This window comes from Glycine soja, chromosome 7, assembly GCF_004193775.1.
Source record: "Glycine soja cultivar W05 chromosome 7, ASM419377v2, whole genome shotgun sequence".
Taxonomy (NCBI): Eukaryota; Viridiplantae; Streptophyta; class Magnoliopsida; order Fabales; family Fabaceae; genus Glycine; species Glycine soja.
Window position 1 is genome coordinate 40,213,487 of NC_041008.1, and position 13,490 is coordinate 40,226,976.

The 13,490-nt window shown below is 30.8% G+C and overlaps 1 protein-coding gene and 1 pseudogene across 2 annotated transcripts; both read left to right on the top strand.

Annotated features, from left to right (window-relative positions):
• The first annotated feature begins 1,162 nt into the window (after positions 1–1,162).
• On the top strand, positions 1,163–5,994 carry LOC114419660 (peptidyl-prolyl cis-trans isomerase CYP40-like). 2 transcript variants are annotated; one of them, XM_028385404.1, is made up of 9 exons: positions 1,163–1,634; positions 3,057–3,557; positions 3,770–3,857; positions 3,983–4,035; positions 4,212–4,316; positions 4,456–4,531; positions 4,917–4,954; positions 5,349–5,409; positions 5,667–5,994. In XM_028385404.1, the coding sequence occupies exons 1-8, from the start codon at positions 1,464–1,466 to the stop codon at positions 5,400–5,402; spliced, it is 1,086 nt and encodes a 361-aa protein (XP_028241205.1). In that variant the 5' UTR covers positions 1,163–1,463; the 3' UTR covers positions 5,403–5,409; positions 5,667–5,994. The 2 variants fall into 2 exon arrangements, with proteins under 2 accessions (XP_028241205.1, XP_028241204.1); XM_028385403.1 differs by having other exon boundaries at positions 1,164–1,634; positions 5,349–5,413.
• Positions 5,995–9,184: 3,190 nt separating this feature from the next.
• LOC114420322 lies at positions 9,185–10,137 on the top strand (annotated as a pseudogene).
• The last annotated feature ends 3,353 nt before the right edge of the window (positions 10,138–13,490 follow it).

The following is a 13,490-nucleotide window of genomic DNA, read 5'->3' on the forward strand; positions in this document are numbered from 1 at the left end:
ATAGTACTAGTAAGCAGTACTTTTTGGCGGTGATAAAGCAGTGACAGATTTTGAATAGTGTTTCGATTAGCTGTAAGAATCTACATTCATGATAAAATCCTCACAAAAATCAAGGTGAAGTTCAACTCAACTGTGTTACTCTAAAAACATGGATTAAATCAATTTCTCTTTTCTTTGACAATTGGTAAAATATGATTAAAATAGTAAGGCATTAATTGAATAAATTTGTTAGTATTAAAAATTGATTTTTTTTAAATTTTCATGACGTAAAACAATGTTTTGTTCAGAGTGTGTAAATACAAACTTTTTAGGACTTTAAATTTATTATAGCCATAAGAGTCTAAGATCTCGAACCCAAAACCAAGCGATTTTATCATACATCCTAGTTGTATTATCATAGTTAGTAGGGACATATTTGTAATTCAATGACCAAATTCCAAATTTATATTTGTACACGTTATTTTTAGCTAAATAAAAAATTCACACTAACTATAAAAATTTCAAATATTAATTATTTTCAAAATCAGTGCATCTTATACATTGTTCTATGTTTATGAATTTAGGATAAGTAATCAAATTCATCCCTAAAAATATGAGACACCCATAAATTAATTTTAAAAGATAAAAAAATCAAATTTAATTATTAAATATGTAAAAGATACAATAAATTATTTCTATCGATAATTTAATAACAAATTAAAATTCATATTCAATAAATATATGTTATTGTTAAATTAATCTTTGAAGTGATATAGGAGTTATTATGTTTAAATGTGAGAAACAATTTATTTAATGAGAATACTTATGTTCTATTTTCACGTGCAAAATGTTTTTGAATGAGCAACAATATCATATTAAAAGTAAAATTAATCTCGACTTCAACGTGTTAAGAAAAACTTTGTTCTCTAACGTGAGAAAAAAAAAAAAAACCGATTTACCCTGTACTTAATGGACCCTACCTACATCCAAATTTGGCAACCAAGTTGGTCAGCTGAAAAACAATGCAAAAACACCTTACCTAGTTACCTTACCATACTGACAAGAACGTAAGAGGAGTAAATTTGTTTAATTTATTAAATTAAATTTGTTGGGGTTTGAAAGTTGAAGCTGTTAGTGACGTGAGGGTTGAGTTGTTGATATACACTGAAAGAAAGGTAAACACAAACCAAACTAAACGCCATAGCATGGAACGAGTGAGTGAGTGAGTGAGTGAGTGAGTGAGGGTCCTCCTATGATAATATTTTTCTTCTTTTTTTTGCAATTATTATTTGCTTCTATTAATCTCCCCAGTAATTATTTATACCCCTTTTTTTTTCACGCTGGGTGTGTTTGTTACCGATTGAAAACTTTGAAGAGTGATTTCAGAGGAAGAGTCTAGAAGGTCTTGTGAGCATTCATTCGTTCTACTTCAACCTAAGCAACACAACAGTGAGAGAGAGAGAGAGAGAGAGAGAGAGAGAGAGATGGGTAGAGGAAGGTGCTTCTTGGACATTAGCATAGGGCAAGAGCTCGAAGGGAGAATAGTGGTGGAGCTTTATGATGATGTTGTTCCCAAAACTGCTGAGAATTTCAGAGCTCTATGCACTGGTGAGAAAGGCATTGGTCCAAATACTGGGGTGCCCCTTCATTTCAAGGTCTTGTTTTTTTTTTTTCCCTTTCTTTCTATACCTTTTATCTCTTACTTTTTGCACATACCCATTTTCTATATCTATTCAATTCGATATTTTCGCCTCTTAAAGATTGTTTCTTTGGACCTTGTTTGTGAAATGGTTTATGCCAATGTTCATGAATTTTTAGTCCTACGCGATTTGAATGGAATGATTGATGTTTTTTCTGTTACTGGAATGCACCGTGTGCTTTCAAAACTTGATATTTTGATCTGGGGCATTGAGTATTGTGTGCTATAGTTCCCTTTTCATTGCCATGTCTCGATTATTTTGAGAATTTTGGCTGCTTTAAGATCTGGACTTTGTAGTAATCCAAGGGTTGAAGGTGCTTTTTATTTTTCGCTTTTGGACGCGTATTTCTGAAAAGACGGTTATGACCTTTTTTTTTGGTTATAGATACTTTATAGTATAGTGTTTCAAATTTATAACCATATTCCTGGAAAATGATTCTTTTACACGTATCAATGTTAAGGGTGTTACTGTTTATTCATTCTAAAGCTTTGTTTTTTTCCGGGGAGGGTGGTTTGTGAAATTCCATATATTATTTCTATTTGATAATATTCCTCAACTCGTTGTATAATAAACGACAATTGCTAATACAATATCCCAGAGATATGCCAACCTTCTTCTGGGTATTCCAGATTTTGGTTTTTAAAATGATATAATAATTATCTTGGAATTTAATATCAGCAATGCAGAAGAGAAAGAAAAAAGATAATAACATATATCGGAAGATATAATAGTTTAAATTCTAGTAATTCATGTTATGATGTCGTACCATAAGGTGACATTGACCTTGAAGTATAAAATTTGTTCTTTGTTTATATTGATTAAAACTTCAGCAGGGAATTCATTATTCTTCTGGTCTGTTCTTAGTTCATTGCTCAAGAATTTCCTGTAAAATATGTTCAAATCGGGAAAAATGTTACTCAAGCATCTATGGCCTAGTTGAATCTCTTGTCCTATGTTTTAGTAGTCAGGTCTGAATCTGTTGGCTTTGGTCCGAAGACAGTTCAGCATATCATCATCTGATTGAAAATTTTCATGCTTGCAGATATATATGTTTTAGTTTGCACCCTGAGTTTTGCTTCGTGATAATATATGTTAGGAATTTAGGATATGGTGATAAATAGTTCCCATCTCTTTACTTATTTCTGGGGCATATTGGTGAGGCAGTATAAAATATAAATTATAATAAAGTAAAAGGACAAAGCAGTTCTTCTTATTAACTTCCTTAGATGATTTATTGCGATATAGAGATTAGACACCAAGTCTGTTCCCCATATAAGTACTGTCTTATAATGCTTCTTCCACAAGATATTGTCTCCTAAAAAATAAATCAGTGATATTAGTTTCAGGTCAATTAATAAATTTGTGTTATATTATCAGGGATCTTGCTTTCATCGTGTTATTAAAGGCTTCATGATTCAAGGAGGTGATATATCTGCTGGAGATGGTACTGGAGGAGAATCTATATACGGACTTAAGTTTGAAGATGAAAATTTCGAGTTGAAGCATGAAAGGAAAGGGATGTTATCAATGGCAAACTCTGGTCCTAATACAAATGGGTCTCAGTTTTTTATCAGCACTACCCGAACTTCTCACCTAGATGGTAAGCATGTTGTATTTGGGAAAGTAGTTAAAGGAATGGGAGTGGTCCGATCAGTTGAGCATGTTGCGACTGGAGACGATGATCGTCCCACTCTTGATGTTAAAGTTGTGGACTGTGGAGAAATTCCTGAAGGAGAAGATGATGGGATATCTAACTTTTTCAAAGATGGAGACACCTATCCTGATTGGCCAGCAGACCTTGATGAGAGCCCTAATGAACTTGAGTGGTGGATGAAATCTGTTGACTCGATTAAAGCTTTTGGCAATGAGTATTACAGGGTATTGGTGCTATCCCATGGTCCATCTCAGATTATTATTCTGATGTATTTTCATACCCTAACCTGAATAGAGATATATTGATTTTTCTGAGATATGGATGAATATTTTTGTTGTCTGTTAATAGTTGTTTAGTGCTCATTTTTGTGGTATTGATCCCTCTTCTCCTGTAACTCTTCGTAGCAAGAAAATAATCTTTTTTTTTTGCGTGACAGAAACAAGACTATAAAATGGCTCTAAGGAAGTATCGGAAGGCTTTACGCTACCTGGATATTTGTTGGGAGAAGGAAGGCATTGATGAAGGTATGCTGTCTTTCGCTACTATTTGTTTCACTTAATTGTGCAATGCAGTGGTTATGCCCCAACTGCACACTGTACACTCCTACTATGATCATAATAATGTATTATGGTATATTATGCCTTTGCAGAGATAAGTTCAAGTTTGAGAAAAACGAAGTCCCAGATTTTTACAAACAGCTCTGTAAGTAGGAAGTTACTATGTTTGATGTACACAGCTGCAGATAACTTTAAATTGCACTTATATTACCTTTATGGTACTTTACTATTATATTCATTTGAGTTCTGTTGCCAATCTTCATTATTAACTGAAAATTTCTGTTTCCCACCTAATTGTTTGTGTTATGTCATTATTTCAAGGCTTCTAAATTGAAATTAGGGGATATTAAAGGAGCATTACTGGATACAGAATTTGCAATGCGTGAGGGAGATGACAATGCTAAAGCTTTGTTCCGCCAAGGACAGGTTGGTATTGGAATTGAAGACCTTTCTGTCAAATGTTTGGAGCTTTTGTTATCCTTTATTGTATCTGTCTATCTGTTATTATGGTATTTAATGCTTCCTGCTTTTAACTCTGGTAACTAAGTTATTTCGAATTTACCAGGCATACATGGCACTCCATGACATTGATGCTGCAGTTGAAAGCTTTAAGAAGGCACTGACCTTGGAGCCAAATGATGGTTAGTTACGAACATACAATTTTGGGTCAGGCCTTTGTCATGTACTTTTCTGTGTTATAATTGCCGAGAAATATTTGAATTTCTCCATTATTTTAGTTAAGGTATTGATGCATTATTGAGAGTCAGTTTCACATTTTCTTAAATTTAAAATATGGATTTAACCTTTTTAATGATACAAGCTGTAAATTAATATCCAGATGATGAGAGAAGATGGGGAATATAGAGGAAGAAAATTTGAAGATAAAATTAACTTAAGGGCTATTTGGCAAAGAACTGATAATAATGTGTTTGTATATGGCCATTTTCACTAAATTTTATAGTGCAGTTCTGCTACTTCTGTAATAAAAAGTTTCCTGTGGCTTAATTGATATCTCGCTATTTTCAGCTGGAATAAAAAAGGAACTTGCTGCTGCTAGGAAGATGGTGAGTAGGATCCAATTGTTACAGTTTTTTTTTTTTTTTAAAGAATCGCTTCTCATTAAAATGTAATATTTTTTGTTCAATTTTCCATACGTTTGTTTCAACTTTTCAAAATAATCAGAAGCCAAAAAGACTATGAAATCTAATAAAATCAGAAGTTGTTTTGAATAGCTTCTTGTAAAATCAGCTACATCTTTTGAAAAAGTGATTTTTATGATCATAAACAAACAAAAATTTAGCCTTTTTTTATAAAAAAAATCTTAAAATTAATCACTAAGTTGTTTTACATCAAAATCACTTTTTTTTTAATCTGTAACAAACTGCCATATATCTATCTAAATTGAACAAGCATTGAAGCATTATATACTTGTTGGGAATCTAAATATGTTTGTTGCAGATAGCTGATAGGCGTGATCAAGAGAAAAAAGCATATAGCAAGATGTTCCAATAACACTCTGGTGGGTATGTCTCCATCTCTCTGCTAAACAGATAAAGTAATGAATGTGTAGGTATATCAATCACCATGAAAAGTTGAAAACAGCCACATTTGCATGACCACCATCTTGGATCTAAATAGAAATTCATGTGCAACAATAAAAGTTTTCCATGTTTTAGTTATGCTGTCACAATTGCTGATGCATAATCATAGATATATCAATTATTTAATCATTTAGTTCAAAGGAGCAGTTATTAACCCCATACCCTGTCATTTCAGGTTTATGTAAACAACTAGATTGTTGCAGCATATGCATATGGTAAAAGGTTCAGGCTTGAACTTATTGTTGTTACTAAAAGTATTCGAAGTGGGGCTCACATGAAATAAGTGGATAAGGATTGGTATTGTTACATTACATATGAAATTTTTAGCCAACAATTTTGTCAACCTTTTTTTTTACAGTGAAACTCTGATCATTTTCTTGGGCGGTGACATTGAAATGCAATTTAGATGATGGACCAGGCAGTACTGTATGTGATTTTGATATATTGTTACTTGCTGGGAACTTTTACACTCAAAAAGTATAATGTAGCGCATTTTTTGGTTAGAACTTCCAAACCATACAGCTACTTGCTGTTTTCAGTTTTGAGCTGAAACTAGTATACGACTGGAAAAATTAAATTAAAATATAAAATACATAATTTTTTTAAAATTTACTAAAGAAATATTATTATAAAAAATAAATATAAAATAAAATCATGTTTGTCATGAGAAAATAATTTATTTATAAATGGACATAAGTTATTAAGCTAAATTGTAAGAGTATTAGTAACAAAAAATTAATAAAAAATTTATAACTATTGATTGCTTTAGAATGAATTTTATATAGGGTTAATTAAGTTTTTATTTCCTCAATTTTTAGATTCCAAGTTTCAGTCCATCAATTTTTTTTTATTATTTTTAATCTTTCATTAATTTTTTTATAAATAATTTTAGTCCCTCCAAAAATTTGTCCATTTATAATCTCTCATTTTTTATATTGCACAAAAATCAGTCACTCTTTTATCCATTTTTAGTCCCTTGTTTATTTTATATTTAAGATTAATTTTGAATAATAAAAATAAATGAAAGACTAAAAATAAGAAAACAAATTTAGAGAGACTAAAAATGTTTACGAAAAATTAATAAATGATTAAAAGTTTTAAAAAAAAGTTGAAATTAAAAAAAGTTGAGGGACTAAAAATTTAATTTATCCATTTATATCATGCTTTAGCTTGAAAATGTTTTACCAAGAAAATTTATAATATCATCTTTAAATTTTTGTTTTAGATAAATTTAACTGACATGTTTATGTTTTAAAGTATTTAATTATATTTTAATCCACGTGTATGTAGTCATTTTTTTTTATGGTTTAACTTGATCAATTTTTATAATGTAATATTTACACGTGCTGTTTAATTTCAATATGTCAATATGATATTGTTCATGCTTCTAATAAATATCTTATGAATGATTATTTTGAAATACCTAGTTATTTTTTTGGTGAATTTTCAAAAACCTAGTTTGTGACATAAGCTTAATTCTATTAAATAGTGGATGAAATTAACATGGAGAAACTTAATTGTAAACGAGAGAAAAATGAAGGACTTAATTTGTAAAATTGAAAGATTAAAATTGCATAATTGCCATAAAGACAAAATATAATAAGCACTATTATGTTTTATTACGATGTAGATTGAACTGCATTACAATATTTGGTAAGTTGCTGTAAACCATTTAGGAATGTATGGCTTTTGATAACCTTTCTCAGTTACCAGTATTAATTTAGATAACACCCTAATGTAAATAGGTGCCGGTTCAAGCAATAAGAAATAAAAAAAAGGGAATTCAATTGTTTTAGAAAACTGAGTTGTGAAAGATAAGAATTCACTGAGAATTCTTCTTTGTAATTTGTTTTTTTTTGTACTCTATAGATATTCTTCTTAGATTTTGCATAATACAGTATAACTTTTATAGACAGATTTTCACAATATGTTTAATATGCAAATTTCGTGTCAACGAGTAACTCTTTGTAGTTTACATACGAATCCTCTTCAAATTTAATTGAAAAAGTCATGCTCTTTAATCCAACCACAGGTCCAAAAGAAAAAATTGAACTAATTTATTGCGCGGATCTACATACAGTGAAGAAGAAAGCCACTTAATTAGTCCCAAGTATTGGAGTTGAATGGAGATTTGTATATGTTAAACGTTGCGTTGTGGTAATGTAGAAAAATATATATTGAAGACAAATTTTGTGACATAGTAACTTACAATAATTTTAACTTTTAATACGAAAAAAATGTTATCATGGTAAAGCTATCTAAGGCCACGCCACCTAGTTGTCATGATCACAAAACACGAAATATTTATGGATTTGTAGACAAAATTTCCGACCCACTAGACTCGGTTAAATCTGCAATAATAAGAAGAAACACTGACTTTTCAAATATAATAATTATACAATTCTTTAGTAACAATGTTCTACAATTTTTTTTGTATAATTATTTTTTCTATCCTGAAACACCCCTGGCGAATTATATCAAAATGAGAGAGATCCAGAATTGTATATGTAAGACATTATATAATTAAAGATTATTGATATTACCTATAGTGATAAGATGCATTTATTTTTCAATAATCTATCACTTAAGAACTTCACAATACGTATTTGATTTGAATTAATTTGAGATGAATGATCTTATAATTTTTTTTTAAAAAACCGTGTGAATGAAAATAAAACACTTGTGTTAATTTATGAAGATGTCATTAATGGATTTATATATAATTTAGGGTATGCACATGCACCTCCTAAATTTGATAAGTTACTTCTAAATATCTTAAATTTTCGTGTTTGACCTCCCCTCTAGTTTATTATATTTGAACCCACTACTCTCCAATATATATATATATATAGACATACACACCAAAACAATTACTTATAATTTTGAAATGACACTCCCTATATTAGGATGCCCATTCCGAAAGACAAATCAACTCAGGTTTTAAATAAAAATGAAAACCTAAGTACTTACATTTCAGTGGTAAATGCTATCATATGAAGGCTCGGGCATAAATATTTGCAAATAAAATTGAGTTGACAGGGAGTACACCTATAAAATTGCAAATAGATAATATGCTTACTTCTTTCTTCTTTTTTGTGTAGCAATAAAGAAATCATATTAAAGAGTTAAACTCACGATAGTAATATAAATTTCTTCTTTGGTTCAGAAATCAAATGAAAATGAAAATTTGAACTCACGATTAGTGATACCATTAGGAAGATAGATCCTGGTATGATTTGTTTTTCATCCCAATTATAGCAAAGTCAAGAGCATTTCTCAACATAATTCAGTTTATTAATTTCAGATTATCAAAATCACAAGTTCATGAACTCTTTTTTTACCCTCAAAAAATTAAAGTTATAAATTCCAATTAATGAATCGATGCAAGGGACGTAAGATGTGAAAGAGACCAAATATTGTGGGAGAAGTTGATGGCAGGAAATTGGAAAAAATTTAAAAAATGCAACACTACATATTGAACTTGATTCCGAATTCAACACACGCATATCAAACGAATCAAAAGTTAATTTGGTCATTCTGCACCACTACACACATTCCATGATTAGCACTTAGTTATCCTTCACTCACCCTATAATCCCATATAAACGCCCTTAAACTCCGACCAACAACACCAACCATATCACAATTAACACACTCCCTTGCTAAATCTGCATGAGAGACAGGGACTACACCATGGCCACCAATTTTGCTCAGTGCCTCATCTTACTGGCTATAACAGCTTCAATATTTGAAGTGAGTATGGCCAACAAGGACTGGTCTTTTGGTTTTAACTACACTGATTGGTGGTCCAAGGGAAATCATAGTTGGTGGTTCTGAGCATTGGCACTTTGGCTATAACTACACCAATTGGGCCATCAATAATGGCCCTTTCTATTTCAACGATACCCTAGGTAACCTTGTACTTCTTCACTCAAACAACCTAAATTATAATATATATATTTTTAATTTTAATGTCAATAAATTTACAATAACTTTTATACCTTACTCACTTAATTGATCTACACTCCTTAAGACTAAATTTCAAGAATTTAATTTTTGTGCAATATTGATATTTACATTTTGAATCAATTAGAAGTTGTGTTGTATTTGCGAAGGAGTTAAATCCAAAGCAATTAATTTGTGATAACAGAAAAGCTTCCCCTACGTTGCTTTGGTGTTTGTCTTGGAAAGCAAATTTTTCCGTTGAATGTGATTTAGACGTGTTTTCAAATACATTCTAAATAATTATTATAAAAGTTAAAAAAATCTGATTGATTAATAATGTAGCAGTGCATGTACTATTTATATTTAATTACTCTTATTTCAAACATCTTATATTAATATTATATATCTCTATCTCCAAATAATTTTGTGTAGTTTTCAAGTATGATGCTCCAAATGCGACTAGTTTTCCACACAGTGTGTACTTGTTAGCGAATTTTTGGAGCTTCTTGAATTGTGATGTTAAGAAGGCAAAGATGCTGGCGAACCCTAAGCAAGGTGCTGAAGAGGGCTTCAAGTTCGTGTTGAAGAAGTGGCAGCCATACTACTTTGCTTGTGGTGAGAGAAATGGATTTCATTGCAACAATGGACAGATGAAGTTCGCTGTTATTCCAATGCTTCGTCCCTTCTGGCCATGGCCATGAGAAAATTAATTAATATGCATGCAATACAACTACAAGATGTTTAATAATAAGGAGTAGCTAGCTCTTGAAAAGGCATATGCGGTGGCTAAAGATTGCTACGGTTTTCCTTTCTTGTCTTTTGGCTGCGAAAATAACTTCAGTGATTGATTGGTCTGAGGTTCTTTCAAATGTTTTTTCACATATTTATACTAAAACATCTAAAATAATTGTCTATTTTTTTGTTTTACAATGTTCAGCCACTATTGGTTCCCTAACACTATCATATCGGATATATATATATATATATATATATATATATCGTCAATTTTGGTTAGATTTGTCTCTGCTATGACCTTCAGCACGTTCCATCTTCAGCTCCTATTTTCTTATAGTAATTTTATAAATTTTATTACTATTATAAACTGTCAAAAATTACTAATTAAATACAACTAAAGTCAAAATTTTAAGTAAATCTTACGGACACACATACGAAATAGTCACAAAATCATAGTGTGGTCATATACATCTCACTATGAATTAGAAGATTTATTAATGATAGTCCCACACTGATTTAAAAACAAAAAATGGATATTAAATAAAATACTGGAATCACTGTAGACACTTAACTTTTTTTAAGTAAACTAGTTAGGTTGTGTGATGCACGGATTAATTTTTTTTAATATTTCTTTTGTAATCACAATTAATTATTTAACATAATATATCATTAAGTGAAATTAAAATATGAACAGAGTCAACATACTATATTATACAAAAGGCATAAAAGGCTACAAAAAACACAATTGTGTATGTACATGTTCCCAACAACAAATCAATTTTTTTTTAATTTTATTTTCCAATCACTATTCTTATCAACACCATAAAAAAATGACCCCCAAAATACATAAAATATCAAATGCATATTTTTTTCATTTTACACCCACAGTATAATGCAATCAATATATTTGTATGCACTTTTGTAATATTTTAAAATTATAGATTCATTGCATCCAAAGCTCTCTAAATGTAACTCAATTTTGTGGACTGCATTTGTAGTTTGTTACTAAAACTGGCTTATAACACCTGTATGATTACTTATTGCATCCTGTTGTAAAACTCTTAGTAATATAAAGAAAAAAAAATTAATCTTGAACTTTGATTACAGGAAACTTGGGAAAAAACACAATCAAATATTCTAAAGTTGAGATCAAAGGAAACATCATAGATTGCTTAAATTTGCAAATCCATTTTAACCTTTAAAATCACATAATTGAATAATTTAAGCACCCTTTGATAATGAAATTTGATAGAAGCGGAGAGGTAAATACTGCAAATAAATTAAAAGATAATAAATTAAAATCATATTCTTCTAGAGTCAGGGACGAAATACAAATTAATGGAAAATAACTGAAATTGCTTACCGGGCAATTTATGCGAAAAGATAAATATCAAAAGTCGTTAGGGGATTTAACTTTTTCATGAAGATAAGGAAACAATCACAATCTCAACTTATTAAAGTCAACCAACCACCATTTGAAATGTAGGAGTTCATTGAAGAATTGTGGGTTGATATTCTGACCTACGCTAGTGCTCAATATAGAGCAGGTATGAATGCTCACAAACTTAGAGACTCATTTCTCTCTCATGTTTGGCTCCTTCAAAGCTCATTTTGGTTTGTTGGACCAATTTAAAATAACACCTCCACAGGTGAGTGTGTAAATGTTGGGCTACTGAAAAAGCAAAACCTTAATCCACCATCTAGGCATAAATAATCTTTGAAACCGGTTGAGCTTCTACGACGTTTATTTGAAACCGTCGTTGAATTGCTGACGTAATAAGCTACTTTTATAGTAGTGGTTGTTGTTATTTGTAACATATTAATAGAATGTTTTGGACTTGGGTACTATGTCGAGTCGACAACACTTTATTTACATACGTCAGAGTTTGTGCTTAAATAATCTTTTCTGAATTCACGTTATGCACCTAAAATAAATCATCGTTGAAGAAGTTCAAGAAAGATTGTTTTATCCCCTGTTAGTATAAATTAAAAGTATGCACAGGTATTAGGTGCCACTACTCCCTCCTATCTTCATATGTATTACTACAATGGCATGCTATTACAATATGCTAATGCAAGCAAATTATTTAAAGTAAACCATATATCTGTGACATGGAATGAAAGAATCTCTTTTATCTGGCTCATGCGGCGGTACATATCAATGTGAATCAATTAGTCTGTTGACAAATGACAGTGAAATACTTTAGAAATAATTCAAGCACCAGATCACTAGGGTTCATAGATTAATTCAAGCAAGATATGGCTACCCAAAAGAAATTAAAAAAAAAATAGAAGAGACAAATTCACAGCGTTTCAATCACATGCTTGAGATGCTTCAAAACATGAGCATTGAATCAAAATTGCATTAGTAGATGCATATTTACTCAAATAATAAATATTATGGTTTAGAAAATTGTAAGTAAAACACCAAAAGATTGCGTGTCAATGTGTGTAAAGCTGATTTTCCGATATCAATTTAGGAGGAAGTGGTGGCGGGTCTGAAGATGGTAGAGTGCTTCATATAGTAGATCCATGGCACTGCTGAAGCATAGCACCAGTTGACCAGCAAGTCCCCGGGCATATAGGCCTTAAGCCACGACTAGCAGGTTGGGACAGGTAATAAGTATTAAGTTCACCAAGACATTGAAGTCACTTCCTCTATGAGGATCTATCTAAAATTTATAAGGATTTAGGCTCTTCCTATTAATACTAAATAAATATTCACGAACCAACTTAACAATCACTCCTCAGATGATTTGAAATAACAAAAATACGAATCTAATCTCAATTCCTGTCTACTATCTCTATGAAAATTGTCAAAATATAACATTAAAAAGGATTTAAGAAAGAACAAAATAATCAGACAATGTTGATTACTTCTTAATCTTATATTTCAGTGTTCCTCCCATGCCTTTCATCAATTTTGTCATCTATGGGGAACTTGTATGATTCAAAAATCACAACAATCAACATCAAATAGAAGTTAAAGGGTTAGAGGTGGGAGACTGTGGTCTGTCTGAGAAGGGAAGTCCCAATTACAGTCTTTACTTAGAATGCATTGAGCTAATGATTCTCTATTATTCTGATTAAGGAAGTTTTCTTTGTTCTTTCTTATTTTTCTTTAGATTATGATTAGAGTTTTGTGTTTTATTAATTTAACAGGGTGTTTGTCTGTGTAAATATATCCTATCAATTATCTTCAGTAACAAGGCTACAGATATTCAACTAGTATATATAAATATGCAAGTTTAGTCCAAGATTACCCGGGAAAGCAAATACATTTGCTGAGATTTGATCCAAGACTTGTTTATCCTACTCT

What these genes read in the sequence shown, in the direction of transcription:
- LOC114419660 (XM_028385404.1), top strand. Translation starts at nt 1,464, where the DNA reads ATGGGTAGAGGAAGGTGCTTCTTGGACATTAGCATAGGGCAAGAGCTC. An exon ending in GGGTGCCCCTTCATTTCAAG is followed by an intron (nt 1,635 to 3,056) that starts GTCTTGTTTTTT and finishes TTATATTATCAG; the next exon opens with GGATCTTGCTTTCATCGTGT. An exon ending in GAAGGAAGGCATTGATGAAG is followed by an intron (nt 3,858 to 3,982) that starts GTATGCTGTCTT and finishes ATGCCTTTGCAG; the next exon opens with AGATAAGTTCAAGTTTGAGA.